The sequence below is a fragment of the Melanotaenia boesemani genome, chromosome 12 (assembly GCF_017639745.1).
Source record: "Melanotaenia boesemani isolate fMelBoe1 chromosome 12, fMelBoe1.pri, whole genome shotgun sequence".
Lineage (NCBI taxonomy): Eukaryota > Metazoa > Chordata > Actinopteri > Atheriniformes > Melanotaeniidae > Melanotaenia > Melanotaenia boesemani.
In genome coordinates, this window is record NC_055693.1 from 9,515,431 (window position 1) to 9,531,707 (window position 16,277).

At 37.2% G+C, this 16,277-nt stretch overlaps 1 protein-coding gene across 1 annotated transcript; it reads left to right on the plus strand.

Moving 5' to 3' along the window:
• The first annotated feature begins 3,957 nt into the window (after positions 1–3,957).
• On the plus strand, positions 3,958–14,459 carry sec22a (SEC22 homolog A, vesicle trafficking protein). The gene is made up of 7 exons (XM_042001035.1): positions 3,958–4,095; positions 6,015–6,225; positions 8,899–9,062; positions 9,674–9,853; positions 11,203–11,321; positions 12,016–12,081; positions 12,370–14,459. The coding sequence occupies exons 2-7, from the start codon at positions 6,044–6,046 to the stop codon at positions 12,568–12,570; spliced, it is 912 nt and encodes a 303-aa protein (XP_041856969.1). The 5' UTR covers positions 3,958–4,095; positions 6,015–6,043; the 3' UTR covers positions 12,571–14,459.
• Positions 14,460–16,277: the final 1,818 nt, after the last annotated feature.

Sequence of the window (16,277 nt, forward strand, 5' to 3'; positions counted from 1 at the left end):
CATGCAAACGAAGCATAAATCATCAGTAGAAATTATAATCTCAATGCTCAGATTCAAGTCCTAACAGAAGCTGTTTTCCCTTACTGATCGGTGTGCGTTAGTACTTTATCTTGGTGAAGGTACTATTCATGTGATGCATTCTTGGTTTTCACTGTATTGTACGTTCTTTTATATTTTGTCACCTTTTTTTATCGGTTGTCTCTTTTGGATAAATTGGTTTAAACTTCTGAATCCATTGATATCTCTCTAGGAAAGTTATAGATTTGATCTTATTTTTCACAAGACAATAATTTGACTTATTTTCATTAGTTAATGTTGTAAAGAAAATTTTTCTTTCGTTGCGTTTCAATAAACCAGTAAATTATAGTGAACAGTCTTAGTCGGCTGCTTAACCCCTTAATACCTGAATATATTTACAATTAGGCCTAAATAAAATCAAATAATTACAGAAAAACTCTGGGGGAAAGAACAAGACTGGAATAAAATACAGTCAAATATTTAAATTATTAGATAAATGTAGACAAATAAGAATAAATATAAACAAATGGAATAAATTAGATTTTTGAAAAGGCATTGAGGGGTTAAATCATGGGCTGGTAACACTTGCAAAAACTTCATTTGATGAACAGCTCCTTGTTGAATGATGATGATGATGCTTCTGCAGTTAAATGTTGGCTGGATTTATGAGAAATTTGTATTTCATGTTAGACCTGCTGAGACAGGATTTAGGTGGAGATTTTCTCAGGATAGTTACTCTTATTTGGAGGAAATGAGGTGTGGCCTATAGATGGCTTTATTCTTTCATTAGTCCTTCAGTGAATTGGCTGCGGACATTCACAATGAAATATTCGTTAACTTCTTTTTTGTATTCCAGCTTTTGCATCTATTAATATTCTGCTTCTGTCCCATTTAACATCTGTTGCCACTGACACAAACAAGTCGATGGGATCTAATGAAAACAGCAGGTGGTCAAAACCTCAGTTTCCAGTGTTTGGTAAGCTGACGGCAGCTTACATTTGGACATATTGTCCCAGTCCTTTTAGGTTGGTTAAGACTATAGTTTGTTTACTACCATTTTTAAGTCTACATGAAACCAATAGGGTTTAAGTGTAGATTTAAGGAGGAGCAGATCTGTGTGCATTTACCCTTCATCCGCTTTTAGCTTTTATCCTGCTAAGGGGCCTTCCTACAGTGGGATACGCTAACATCACCCTCATCACTGTATTTGTTAAGGAGTAAAAGTTAGATTTTGTCTAATCCAACCACATGATTGTTTCCCTTGTGCTGTGACTCCCTTAAGTGCTGTTGGCAAGCTCCAAACTGGATGTCTCATGCATTTTCTTCAAATATAGCTCCTGTCTAGGTTTGATAAATGAAGTGCTGCTAAAATGGTCACATTGCATTCATGGTCACCTCCCTGACCAGAGCTCCTTTGCTCTGTTACCCAGTTTAGTTGGATGGATGGAAGCTTTTCTGCTTGCAGCAGAGCACTGTTCTGCAGCCCTGTGGTAATTCTATTAACTTCTTAAGAGATCAATTAAAGAACAAATATCAAATCTGATGCAGCAGAGCAGCTTAAAACAAACTTCTCATAATTCATTTTGTCAAGCTAAGGTTCACCTTATGTGCGTGCGTCAATTAGGGCAAACCTTTTGTTGATACCCCATCACTGCACCCACATGAGATTGCTCACTATATCCGCTTCATTTCAAAGGCGCTGGACAGGGATGAAGTATTAAAACTTTTGCCTATAAATATGATTTTGTGTTCATAATTATTAAAGTAAGAAAGTTGCCACAAAGTTGAAAGTTTCATTCAGATTTCAATGAGACTGAGACTCAGCATAAACGATGACAAACTGCAGCAGATCAAGAGCACCATGCTTCACTGGGTGTTTCAAGGGAGATGAAACTTTTAGATTTTAAGACAGCTTGGCATCAGGCAACATAAAAGATATTGATCAGTCTGATTTTTTTCTCCTTGTAACGTGTCATTTCTCCTCAATGAAAATAGTTAAATTCATATTTCCTGCTGAGAAAGAGAGAAAAAAGTAAGTCACATAAATCATGGCAACTAGTGTATTTCTAAATAAATAATAAAAGAATCCCTGGACTAGGAGCTGTAATGTTCTATGATAGCATTCATGGGAAAAATAATAATAGTGATGTGTTAGAATTTGGTGAATGAGTCTGCATCTCTGTTTAGACTGTGTGACTATGAATGGCAACACTGCTTTCCTTACATCTGACACTTTCTGCACAGAGACTTGCTGCTATTCATCAACCTGTCAGCTGCAGCACACATCCATCATCAAATTTCCTCACATACACATACACACATACAGGCCATGAGGGCACTGAGGAGGTTCCCCCAAGGCTGGCACATTGCCTGGGCTCCTAGAATATTGTTAGGTATGTGTGAAAGATGAGGCCACATCTGCACTGTATTTCCTCCCTCATTTCCTCTCACAACAATCATGTTTTTTTATTATTTTATTTTCACAGGAAATGTATAAAAACTGAAGAAAATGCTGATGCCAGTCAATGGCCTAATTCAGGTCTGAGTGGAGCACTAAAGCTTGGCAGGCTCTGCATACACTTTATTCATTATTCATTTTTCATGTTTTAGTCGTCTTAACCTAAAAAAAGAAAAAGACTTGGATTGCAACATCGGATGCTTGAAAATGGGCCTAATTTTCCACTGGCCCTCAGTAGGAAAGTAGCAACTGGAGCAAGAGGAGATTAGAATAAACAGAGCCAGGTTCTCCCGAGAATTTAAACTGTGAAACACTGCCATAAAGATAATAAGTTAATGAATATTAGCAGTAGAAAATAGAATATAAATAAGTGAAAAATCTGCAGCAACACTCCATCTTAGTTGTTTTTTTTTTAATCAGTTATTTGTCATCTGTTTTGCAAACCTATACTGAACCACAAAGCTCCAGAAGTTGCTCTAGTGGAGCATTATGCTGTATTAAATCACAATACAAATATTTCATATGAGGCTCATTTGGAAAAATGGAATTAAGAGGAACAAAATGGGGAAAAAAGTGAAAACAAAATGCTACAGCTTTCAGTAAAACCTGTTTTAGCTGCTGCTTTGAAAGGCAAATTAAATCTCAGAATGACCTTAGAAGGACATCAGAAATTAATTGAAACAGGAGAAGTTAAGTGCTGATGCTTCAAGAGGATCTAGGAAGAATGCTCATCACAGAGGTCCATGTCTAGGGTTTGAAAATCAAAATCTTTATTAACCAGATATGTTCTGTAAACGATGATCCATGTGAGGTGATTGGGGTGTGTGCCTGGGATACTTCCGGGAAGCATCACTGGTGAGGTATTTGGAGCATGTCCAAACTGGAGGAAGCCCTGGGGACTGAAGCAAGCCATGCAAAGGAGATCATGGCTCTCAGCTGGCTTGGGTGGTTTTGCTGGAGTATAGAAGGTATTATGCTGAATTTTAGCATATCTTATGTGCTAATGCCATGTGACAGAGGAAGACTATCAAGGTTGGAAGACATTTGCTTTTACAAGATTTTAATTAGTGTCAGCACAGCAACTTCGAAATATCTCTATGTGAGCTGCAACATTCATAATCTTACCCTTCCAATCTTACCCCTGGATAAGTGTTTCAGTTGGGGGTTGTTTGCTACAGAGGTTATTTTATTTCCTATATATATATATATATATATATATATATATATATATATATATATATATATATAATCATAATTTGCAGGTGTTAATTAAATTAATATCATTAAATATTAATTAATTGTGAAAGAAGTCAAATTTGATATCTGATTAAATTGAGGGCTCTTAATGGGACTTAAAAATTCCAAGAGTCATTATTATTATTATTATTATAAAAGAGCCTACAAGTATGTTATGTTATTTAACTTTAATTAAATTCAACCTCATCTGTGACGTTCTAGCGCGATGTGTTTACCCATAATGCACAGCGTTGCAGCCACGTAAACGTGAGCATCATCACAACCCTGCCTGCTACTTGCTAGCTACCACGGTTCCCTGCACAGTTTCAGAGCTGTACTTCATATATTTTTCATGTCCGCATGATGCTACACTCTTTTATCAGGTATTTATTTATTAGCCAACTATTATAGTTAGTATGATATGTGACTTTTATTTAGTCTTCTTGAAATATTTTGCTTGAATGTGTGGACATGCTTAGTGATAGCTGTTAGCTCCTTGGTCTAATTACGCTAAAGTTAGCCGGAAACAAGTGCTTGACGCTAACAGATGCTAGCCTGTAAAACTGGTTATGTTGTTTGCTGGTTTTTGAAGGCATGTTTTTCTACTGATTTACCAGAATTTGTAATTAATTTCTTTATTTTTTACACCACAGAACGAAAGTGGCTTTTACAGTGTACAACTTGCCACTGTACCAACTTGGTTGGCTGATGTAGATATTTCCATGACCTAAACTGTGCAAGCTTACTAACCTAAGCGCTGTTTTGTCACTCGGTTTTTAATTTTATTTAACTAATCGATCATGTTAAAAGCTGGAGTTTGCATTGAAATTTAATTTGCCACGAGTGCAGTAGGTTCATGTCGTGCATGGATTTGTCAAATCACTTCCTTTCAACGTTTCTTCATTCACAACAAGGAGCTATCCATGGTTCTAACCTAATCGACCATCTGACAAACAGTGTTAATTTATCAATCAGACGAGGGTTTAATAGATTAATTATGGAGACTGTTAATGATAGGACACACGGGAACTCATGACTATAAACGAACAATTAACCAATTTGTAGTCTATATTAGCCCATGATCAGCAGGGAAAACATAATTAGAATAATAATTTAATGAGTTCTTAATTGCTCTTCTTTAGTTGTTAGTCCTATTTACCCACATTATAAGGGATGTATACTTAAGGGCAGGGGTGCCCAAGTTAGGCCCTCGAGATCTACCATCCTGCAACTTTTAGATGCAACCCTTCTCCAACATACTTGAATCAAATGTCATCTGCATGTCATTCAGCTCTGCAGAGACCTGGTAAAGAGCCAGTCATTTGATTCAGGTGTGTTGGAGAAGGGTTACATCTAAAAGTTGCAGGATGGTAGGTCTCGAGGACCGGACTTAGGCACCCTTGCTTAAGGGGGAGAGCTTTTACAAATCCAGTAAAAAGTCAAGAATATTGTACATGCATTTATTTCATTTCACAACCAGTCCATCTCTGAACCACCATTAAAATTCAAAACTAAAGAAATCTTTTAGTCCCAGTAAATATAATTAAGAGATGTGTGTGTTATACAGATAACTTGTTAAATGCTATTCCATACAAGCTAATGGTGAAAAACAGTATTTCAGCAGGAACTTTACTCTTGCAATGAAGTAGGGGTTGCAGTTACCACGAAAATTATATAATGAAAGAGAAAGCAAAATAAGTTCAATCAGGTTACCCTCTTTTACATCTAAGATGGTTATGAAAGCAAATAACAATTGCATAATATAGTATTATAACTGAGACTCTGGATTGAAAATAGTATTTTTCCTTACCTGTTGTTTAGACCTCATGGGGTGAAAAGTACAACTTTATGAGTACTTAATTGTTCTCATATTAAATGACAGTGTCTAATAATTTTCTATCTATTAATGATCTCATTACTTATTATTCAAATCTGCAAAAATTCAGGACATTGGTTAAAGTCAAATTTTCTTAGGTCTTGGATCTCAATTTGCCTTTTGGGTATACATCTGTGTTTCTTTCAGCCAATGCTTAGTGAAGGATTGAGGCTATTTAATCACAGCAAGTAGAGGTGCATGCGAAGAAGACTAACAATAAGTAGCAAAGAAGCATAGATGGAAAGACAGAGAATAGTGGCACAATACAATCTTCCTTATTGTTATAACAGTTACCTTCACCTCATCACAAACCAGATCTTTATGCATACTACACTGAGCTTAGCCTTTTCCCCAACATGGCAAAGCTATAGCCTCAACAACAGCACTAACACATTTAATATTATTATTCATTCATTGTGTTTGCAGGCCTTCAGTGAGAAAGCCAGAGCTCTAAGATGTCGATGGTGGTGTTTGCATCTGTTGTTCGTGTCAGGGATGGCCTGCCGCTTTCAGCATCTACTGACTATGAGCAGGACAAAGAGCTTCAAGAAACAAAGAGGCACCTGAAAGGTCTCTCCAAGAAACTTAGCCAGTTCCCTGACCGGTGCACACTCAAGTCTGGACCATATAATGTCAAGTAGGTCTTATTCTATACTTATTATTAAAGGGACTGTCAGATTAATTACACAGATTGGTACTAAGTCCTCAAGTTACACTTCTAATATACATGTGGATACTGGTTAGTTTTAAGTGGAAAACATATTTGCATTCACTCATAACAATTTTAATGTAGTAAGAAGTAAAGAATCTAACAGTTTCCTGCTTTTGTCTCAACTCCTGCTGACAGTTTTAAAGAAAGATGCCCTCTAATCAGAATCAATTTCCACCCAGGGTTTCATTTGAGTTGTCACACCATTTCTAAAATCCCAGCCAGGACTCTAGAAAAAGACTATGAAACCCTCTCAAGCACTGTTTGTTAACAGCTAATTAGTCCTATTTAAACACAGAATGTGACCTTAAAAGAAACTCGGTGTCAGCATTCAGTGAAGCAGCTCTATTTTCCCAACAGCCCAAGCTTCCTTTTATTAAGCATTTCTTTTAATTCATGAGCCTAAAGCCTTTAATGACTTTAAAAATGTGAAGACAGTGAAGGTCAGAAGGATTCATGCAGTATTTAAAACCTCAAGTTCATCTGTGATAATCATGGTTGTCTAGTGGCTGTCATGTTATAATTTCCATCTCATATTCTGTTTGAGAATAAATTACCATGAGAATCTCAGTAGCCCTAAAAGCAAAGTTAGTCTGGTTATTGTTTTATGCAAACAGTTTCTGCTGTTTTATATATAAGATACATAGATCTGATAGACCAACCTTGACTTCCTAAATTGCTCAAATGTTATGTGTATGTGTTCTTAACCACCACTGTTCTAGTGAGGGCTGGTTAATAGAGAAAAGTCATGGATGGTACCAGTTTTTCAGCTGGAACTCCATAAAGTGGGACTGACTATTCATTTAGATGAGTTGAAAGAGTGCTCGTCAAATATAAAATGAAGGAAAACAAACTGAATAAATCAACCTGCAGGTGACAGAGATCATGTTGTGCATCAGAAACTCAGGCTTCTGAAAAGCTAATCTCAATTAAGAGTCCTGCTAACAGCTTTGCTTTTGTAAAGCTTGTCATTTCTGTTTGCTGAAGTTTTGCTGAACTAGTTTCCAGTGCGCTTGAATTTACATTTTATTTCCACTTTTCCTTTTCACAAGCATTAAATTGTTTCTGTGGCGTCTAATGGGTCTGGTTTTCCATTCAGCTATTTTCATACACTAATTGAAAATCCACATTACAAAAAGTGGGCGTAGATACAACTTCTGTAATTACAGACCTGTGTTAATGTTGTCACGATTAGCTAATATCCAGGAGAAATGTTTTTTTTTATTTTTATTTTAAAGGAACTAGACAACTTTTCAGAACATAACAAATTAAATGGATTCTTCACACAAATGCCGGCATCAGTTGCTGTCACTGAATTTCTATGATCATTACAGCAGCAACAGATCACAACAAGACCACTGGAGTGTTTATTGATTTTAAAATAGATATTTCCTACAATAGCGTACAGCTTTTTATTGTCACAGCAAAATAAATATGGTATAAGAGATATGGAAGTGGAAGCAATAACACTGTGAACAATTAAGGCAATAAATTATACTCCCCAATAGAATGTGGAGTTCTACAGAGCTCAGTATTAGGCCTCAAATTAGTGATTTTATACATTACTAACACGTTGATGTGTTAAATATAATTAAATCAATTTTGTTTGTAGGTAAAACAAACAGTCATTGTTTGGGAAACATTTTTGCAATAAATACTGAAACTATTTGAAGTGGAAATGCTGAAAATAGACTATAGAGGAGTGTTTCTATTGGAATTTCATTTTGCAATGTCCCATATAGCATATTGCATAAATAGGGTTAGGCTTCAAAGTGGTGTGGTGGGTTGCACTGTTGTCTCAAGGCCAAGAGGTTTCTGGTTTGAATGTGGAGTGTAAATGTTGTTCTTGTGCATACCCCTGCTTTTTCCCATGTCACATGCAAAATTTCAACCTAGGACTGAGTGTGAGCCGGAGTGGTTGGTTGTCTCATTGGTCTCTTGTGTTGGCCAAGTGATACACTAGCGAGCTGCAGACTAAATGGATATCATTTATATGCTTATAATATAAGGCCATTGGAATTATTACAGAAGTAATCATTTTACGACAATATAGTAAGCCATTATTTATCAAATCTATACCGTTAAAAATAAAATGTAGCTGAACTGAGGGCCTTCTTTCTGAGTGTGCAGCTACTTGGTACACAGCTATCCTCATGTCAGATACATCTTGATTCTTCAGGTATTGTAAACACTTCAGATTTTTCTTGATCTTTGAAAATAATCATCAGATCAGCTTCTATTTTTATAGTCATTATGCAAGCATAATGAAATTTTGAGGAGTTTCTCCGCTTAAGCACACATAAATAAGTAAAAAATAAAGATATAAAATATAGAAAAGATATAAGTTTGGGGAATTTAAGCGTTTAGTTGAATAATTAAAACTGCAAGGCCAGTAAGTAGTGTCTAAGTGTGGTAACTTTGTAAAAGCAGAGCTGTGCTGAAAAGGAGCTGAGCAGAGCAGTAACCAGCAGAATCAGAACTGTTATGTTAGCTTTTATAACTCTGTGTCCAAATGAGTTTTTCCAGGTGTTTTACCACAGAAAAAAAGAGGTGCAGTGGATTAAAAGCAATCATTTTTGTGCATGTGTGTGCGGTTTTTAGTTTCACAAGCTCACTGGGTGTTGGATATCTGATGGTGTGCACAGCAAATTACCCCAACGTGCTGGCCTTCTGTTTCCTGGATGAGCTGCAGAAAGAGTTTATCGTCACCTATGACACCAAACGCATCAGCAGCGCCATTCGACCATATTCATTCATAGAATTTGGTAAGTCCCATGGAGTTTTACAATTTGTCCAATTGTATAATGAACAATTATGTTGTCTGTTGTTGAAAGTGGAGATAGCATGATTATTTCCAGTCATTTGATTCTTAATATTGGGTGCCACTAAATTAGTTTTGCACCCATAATAAATCCAAATATTTAGCAATTATTCAGAAGAAGGGAAAGTTTTCTCCCAGGGAAAGCATCCCCCTGAAAAATAGAGGATTTGATTAAAGGGTCTTTTGGATTGTTTGAATTCCTGGAGGGTAACTAAGGGGGCAGGCACGGGGATAATGATGTTTACTGAACACGTACTACTCCTGCTGCCACTTCTGTAGCTACAACAGCATGTAAACAAAGAAAAAACTTTGATAAACAAGCTACAGTACCAGTCAAATATTGGACACACTTTCCCAAAGAATCTAAGGAGAAAAAATGTCCAAACTTTTGACTGGCAGTGTATGTTTTCAATCATGATAACACCTCAGATCCAGCTGTAAATGTTGGAACCAGAATCAGATCCAGAATTACCTAAACAATGACAAAACTTGCTTTGAGTATCCGAGATGAATTTCACTCTAATCTAAGTTGTTATGCTGACTGTCCTCCCCCAGACACCTTCATCCAGAAGACCAAACAGCGCTACAACACCCCTCGTTCTCTGTCCGCCAAGATCAACCTGGCTGACATGCAGACTGAGATCAAGCTGCGGCCGCCCTATCAGCTGTCCCCCGAGGACCTGCAAGCTATCAATGGATTCTCAGTACACACACCCTCTAGATACAAGGACATAGGTAAGTGGCACTGGAGCTGCTACCACACGCAGCAGCTGTTTGCACACATGCACCGCAGCCCTGAAAATTACCAGACATGTTCCAAAGGGGCTGCATGTCACTGTCTGCCTGGGCATGTTGGAGAGTTTTTCTTCTTCATGGATATGTACGTTGCTTTTTACTGTCTTGTTGGACTTGTGTTACATCTCCATGAAAAAAATATCATGTTGGATGCATGTCTGACTTTTCCACATTCTCACATTAGCAGATTCTCAAGAATTCTTCTGGTGTTAATAAAAACAACTTTTCTGTTGCTTCTTTTTCCGATTTTATGGACTTTGATGGGAGATTTAGTAGATAAATGTTTTCCATCAGTTTTTCATCTTCAGCAACTGGAGAGTCTGTCCCTAAAGAAACTGTCAACAGTAGATATGGAGTCATGGTTTCCGACGTTTTGTTATATGCATTTTAACTTGACCTGTAATGAGAACCCCTCCTCACCCCTCCATCATGTTGCAGTGTTATGCTACTACAGTAGCCCAGAATGGACAATTATTACTTTGACATAATTGCACCTTTTCTTTTCTACTACAGCATAGAGCAACACACTGGTTGGATCATTCTACTTTATAATTAAATATTTGATTATTTAGAGATGTCAACCTGTTTACACCTGTAGAGATTAAAGCATGAAGCTATTTTCAGTTGTAGTGCAGCACAGATGAATCCCATCAGCAGCAACATGTGTGATTACACTTTCCAGAATCACTTCAAATAATATACATTATAAAATATTTCTTATTTTGTTCTAGTGTTCTTACATAAAATAAAATGACACATTTTAATATTGTAGTTGAATACTTGTAGAGATTACATTCAGCTGGATAAAAAAAGGGGGAAGGAAACACCGTGCTTGATAATCAGACATTTCTTTGCTCAGTTAAACAGTCTTAAGTTTTGTTTTTCTTGAAGCTTACTAACTGTGGATGTTTTATAAACAACTCTTTTCTATGCTCTGTAACATCTCAGTACTCGGGTCACTTGGAGCCGTTGTGCTCTACCTGACATTTTTTAGAGCACCTCTCCATGCTTGCTTTCCTCTCTGTGGACTTTGCCAGTCTGTTTTCTGAGAACATAAATCATTTTGTTCTGAGGGATGAAGTTATCTAATCTGATAAAACATGAAACATCTCTTCTTTTCTGTGCCAGGACATCTTGGAATTTAGATGCTCTAAAAATGTGTGCTTGGCTTATAAATGCTTTTTGAGGGAGCATATATTTGAATATTTATGTGTGGTGATCTAAAAATCGCTGTATGAAGTATCTAATATAACAAAGCATTTACACTCTGTGATTCGGCGTTCTTCCAGCTCCCACACAGATGCTGGAACCAGTGACACTCCCAGGCATTGTATCGTGTGTCCTCAGCATCCTCTGTGGAGGACTGAACCTGCTGCGTGGGGTCCATGCTATAGAGAGTATATTACAGGTGAGGATATATTGGAGATCCCATTTAAACAAACTGGTGTCAAAAGACATGAGGATTTTCAACTTGGAATGCTTTTTGTTATGCCAACTTGTGCCTATGCACATTCATTTTCCTTGAGTGACTGAGAAATTGTTCCCTACCTACAGTAGAGCAGGGAAAAACTGGTGTATCCTATCCAGTGGTCTTTTCTGTACGAACCATTTGCCTCCCATGTGTAGGTTTAGTCTGTGTAATACAAAGCAAAGATTTCTCATTTAGTTTCTGGTCCTCCATCCTCACCTGGAGGTGCTAAGATCAAACAAGTAGACGCATAATGAAAAGCACATCTAATCACAATTAGAATACACATATCAACATAGTAAAAAAAACTAGCCAAAAATCTTGCTCAGTTTTGACATCCTGCATCCTTAGATTGTTACTGGCATTGTGTGTGTGTGCTTATTTTGGTTTGACCTCCAAATAAGATACTTAAGATAACCTAATTGTCTAAATGCTCATGTTTCCCATCTCATTGACCTTTGTTCCAGCAAAAGCATCATGCAAAATCATTCAGTATAGAATTTAATTAAAAAGAGGATAAAAATAAGTATAGGACCTTCAGAATGTTCTCATGCCTGTTTCATGATGACTTGTCAACACTTGTGCTAAAAAAAAAAAAAACCTAAGTCTTCTTTCTGGACCTTTTCTTCTTCAGAATGATGATGAAGACTTTAATTATGTGATTGCCTTCTTCCTCGGCACAGCAGCCTGTCTGTATCAGGTAAGTGATCGTCTGCGGTAAGGGCAGCCCATTCCTGGCTGACTAACAGCTCTGCACTTTACAGCTCAGCAGCTTGTCACTTAGACAAACATTTGCCAAAGCTCAGTGCCTTTCAGGTTGTTTTCATCAGCTCCTTTTGTGCAGCTCCTGATAATAAATGGAAAACCACAAATTGGCTAAATAGATGTGGGAAGCGTTCATCTAATAGGATTTCTTCTGAAGATGTAATACTGGTCAATATTGCTGTTTGTGCAGGATTTAAACGCTTCTTTGCTGTTCTCCTTTCAGTGCTACCTGTTTTCCTACTTCTCTGTCTGGAGGAACAGTAAGTCCTTCCTGGCATTTGCACTCATCTGTTTGTCCAACATGTATTTGTATGAACTGAGGAACATGTGGCAAATCCTCTTCCATGTGGCCGTTGGGGCCTTCATGACCCTGCAAATCAGACTGAGGCAACCGCTGGGCAAAGCGCCAGACTACAATGTCTGACAAATATGCTAAACACAAAGGACAAATGGACCTTTAGTTTGGTACCCTGGACATGTTCTGGAAATACGGACTTTGATTTAAAGGACTAAGTGGACACAAGCCTCCCAGTTCAGGAAAAAAAATAATAAAAAAAAACACACTCACCCCAGCATCAATGGACAGATCCTAATTCAGACTTGGATGAAACTGCTGCAGCCTGAATCATTTATGGACCTTGTTGGAATGATATTGGAAGCTGCCTTTTCCCTACTGTTGTGCTATCATGTTTTATACTTTCTTTCAGTGCAACCATAATTTAGGTTGCAGTCCAATGTGCAAGAAGGCCAGTTTTACAAACCCACACTGACTGCACCTGCACAAATAAATATTAACACAAGATCTGAGATACACACAGTTTAAAACTTTGAGTTTATGCAGAATTATTGTGCAAACGCAACACTTGCTTTCCAGTTCCAAAGATTCCAATTTTACAATGAAACTTTGTTTTTATCTGTGCAAAAGAATGACTAATTTATGAAAGGCATAACGAGCCAAGTGTAAGTAGGAATGATAAGGTGTAAAACTAGATGGCAGTCACTCTTCTCTGATGCTAATGTGTCTATTAACAGACATCTTCGGTACACTTCGACCTGATAGATTATCAAATTAAACCAGAAGTAAATCAAGTTAGTATACATTTATAGATGAGTGGGTAAAGTTCAATAAATTTTAATAAACTTCAACAAACTTTATTGGCTTTTTTTGTTTTTTGTTTTAATGCTTTGGATAGTTCTCTTGACTGACTTAGATAACACCCCTTTATTTAAACTTACTTACTTACAGCTGGGAATCACTGTGGAATAATTAACAACTTAAAATGAATGTGGCATTAGGCAAAATTATCTTCAATGGAATAAAAAATATTGTGATCAAAATGATTTCTTAAATTAACTGTCAGCTTATCTATATATTTATAATTACTTTATTAAATTATTGTAGGTCAGGATTTATTTCAGTCATATTTATCCATGCTTCCACACTGTGTTGTGGAGTATGCACACAAGCAAACAAAATTTATGAATGCATTCAGTGCATTGTCTACCCTTGGCCTCAAGTCCAGTGCATTTCCTTCCTCATAAAACTCACTCAGCAATTTCAGTATTTTAAACACATTTTTGTTTACTTCCATGTTTATTAGCTTGCTGTTAACCTCTTAGCTGCTGTGGATGGTGCACTGCTGCATGTCTTATCACTCTATGGCCACCTTTACATGGTGCGTCATTAATGGTAGAATGAATATTGCATCAGTTTTATGATAAAACAAGCACAGAGTGTTAGCGGTTAAATTAGAGAGCCACACCTGCACAGCAGACCTTGAAGCATTAGAGCAAAAACCATGTGCAAATATAGCAGGAAGACTGGACATTTTTAAGTCCCTTTCATCAATGTCCTCCACACATCCAATTGTTCCTTTTTTTCCTCTACTCTGTGTTAATGATCCGTCTCCTGTACCTACTGTATGAGAACCTGACCGGTTGGAGAGCTCTGGTTTAGGTCTTGGGTCAAAACTATGCAATGCTGCTTTGTGTGTGTGGCTCAAATTCATTTTATTGTACCCTGAAGCATCAGGAGACAACAGTCATATCTTATGTATTTCATTTTAACAGTTTTTTGTTATTTATTTACTGACTGAATGTACGTTAACATGTGGTCAGTGCAGATTTATACATATTTTATGAGTTTTTTTTTTTCTTGCCTTATGATTGCTCTGGTTTTATGCAGCTTTCCAGTATGCCTGAATTTACTCCTGTCCATTGAGACAGCCAGATAGCAATCATATGTTCCTCCTTCACCTACACAACAAGCATATGCCAATGTCAAATGTCTATGTAAATAAACAGGTTTGCCAGCAATAATGATGCACGACTGGTTTGTTAAAGCCACCGTCGGCTCGTTGGGAGTCTTACTTCTCCGATCGAGCCCCTCCATTCAGACATTTCTGTGTCAAGACAAAAACTTCAGTCCTTGACCTTTTGCCTGACCTGTGATTGTTAACACAGTGCTCACATTCAACATAATTACACTATCACGTATTTATCGTCATTCGAAAGTGGAACATTTGTTTGGGAAATTACAGCATGGTTTCTTGGCTTCCCACACCAGCTCAGTACGTCATGGCCGAAGAAATGGGGAGACGTAGAGAACTGCATCATCTGTGCCTGTTTGCTTTTTCTTTTTTTTTTTTTGTTGCCTCTTTGGAAGACAGTAAATGTGAGAATGAGTTTAGCCACACAGCTATTCTCCCATCCATCTGGCATCAGCACTACAGGTCTTCCACCGGGAATACTCCAACACGTCATTCTCGTGATTCATCATCGTAGTCAGACTGGTCTTTGCTTGCCAACATCAGCGCCGCACCTAAATGACCACATGTTTCTTATGATTTAGATCTGAAATGAAGTCCATTTGATTGGCTCAGATGATGTTTTTCAATATTCTCCTTCACAGAATTTACAGTAAATTTGATGAGTGTAAAGTTAGTTTTGTATTTATTGAGGGATGGAAAATTAACACTTTAAGCTTGAATGTTCAGAAGTCTTGTAGAAAAAATAGGGACAAAATGCCAAAAAGAAAACAACTCAGACTTTAGCATAACAATAATACCCATATGTCTGTGATGACATTTGGTAATATTCTGGTTTTCTTAAATATGCTGTAAACCAAGTTTTTACTTCTGCTCCTAAATGTTTATCTGAATATTTTAACCCCTTTTTCAAGTCATTTTATTTACTTTGAGCAAAAACAAGCGACAGATGACCTCACGATTCATGGAGTATTTTGGTATTTATGTATTATAATTGTGGTTGCTTTATTATAGGGAATATCAATTTATCCACATGCGGGTCCTGTTTTTTTCTCTTACTTTTCTGTGAGCAGGAACTAGTCACAGTTTTTCAAAGGAGGCACTAGTGGAGTTCACACTTCAAACAAATGTCAGTAGTGATCATGTCTTTTTGGCATAGCTCACATAATTTGGACCTGATTTTCCTGACTGTTTGAAAAGGTCAAAATCGTTACATCTTCGGATTTTATGTCAGAGTACTACACTCTGCTTTAATACAGTGGTTTTTTGTAGAGATGCTGAGCTGAAATGTAAAGATTCTATCTGAAAAATAATTTCGTTCTGCGCCATAAATGCGTACTGAAGAACATTCACAAAGGCCCCAATTTATTCTCATTTAAGAGCCAGTTATTTAAATTGTATGCAAGTATAGACATTAACGCTGGTAGATTCACAAACAGGCTGCTAATCAGCACTTAAATATCTTGCATCCCATTCTTAAATCATGAAGAAAAAAATAAAAATCAAAGTACCCCGCTGGTGAACCAAGTGACGTGGCGCTCCTGCCATCTGTTGGTAGGATACATGAACATGTTTCAAGAATCCAGACTTCAGTGCACTGACAGCTCCTGCTTAGAGGTTGATAATTCTGCAGAGAGGAGCTTTTAAACAGGGACAGATTGCTTTCAAAAGCATGTCGCGACCTGAGATTTACACCAAAATGTTTGCGCATCCCACCTGATCAGATACTTATCTAATCTTGCTTTGCCTGGAGCTTCAGCGTACTGAGGCACCTCGCACAAGAGAAACCGACATCAATCTGAATCCATTAGCGAGCTGGCAGCACAAGTAGAACGTACAGAAAGAACATGACAGGAACCATGTA

What these genes read in the sequence shown, in the direction of transcription:
- sec22a (XM_042001035.1), top strand. Translation starts at nt 6,044, where the DNA reads ATGTCGATGGTGGTGTTTGCATCTGTTGTTCGTGTCAGGGATGGCCTG. An exon ending in CTCTAGATACAAGGACATAG is followed by an intron (nt 9,854 to 11,202) that starts GTAAGTGGCACT and finishes GCGTTCTTCCAG; the next exon opens with CTCCCACACAGATGCTGGAA. An exon ending in CAGCAGCCTGTCTGTATCAG is followed by an intron (nt 12,082 to 12,369) that starts GTAAGTGATCGT and finishes TTCTCCTTTCAG; the next exon opens with TGCTACCTGTTTTCCTACTT.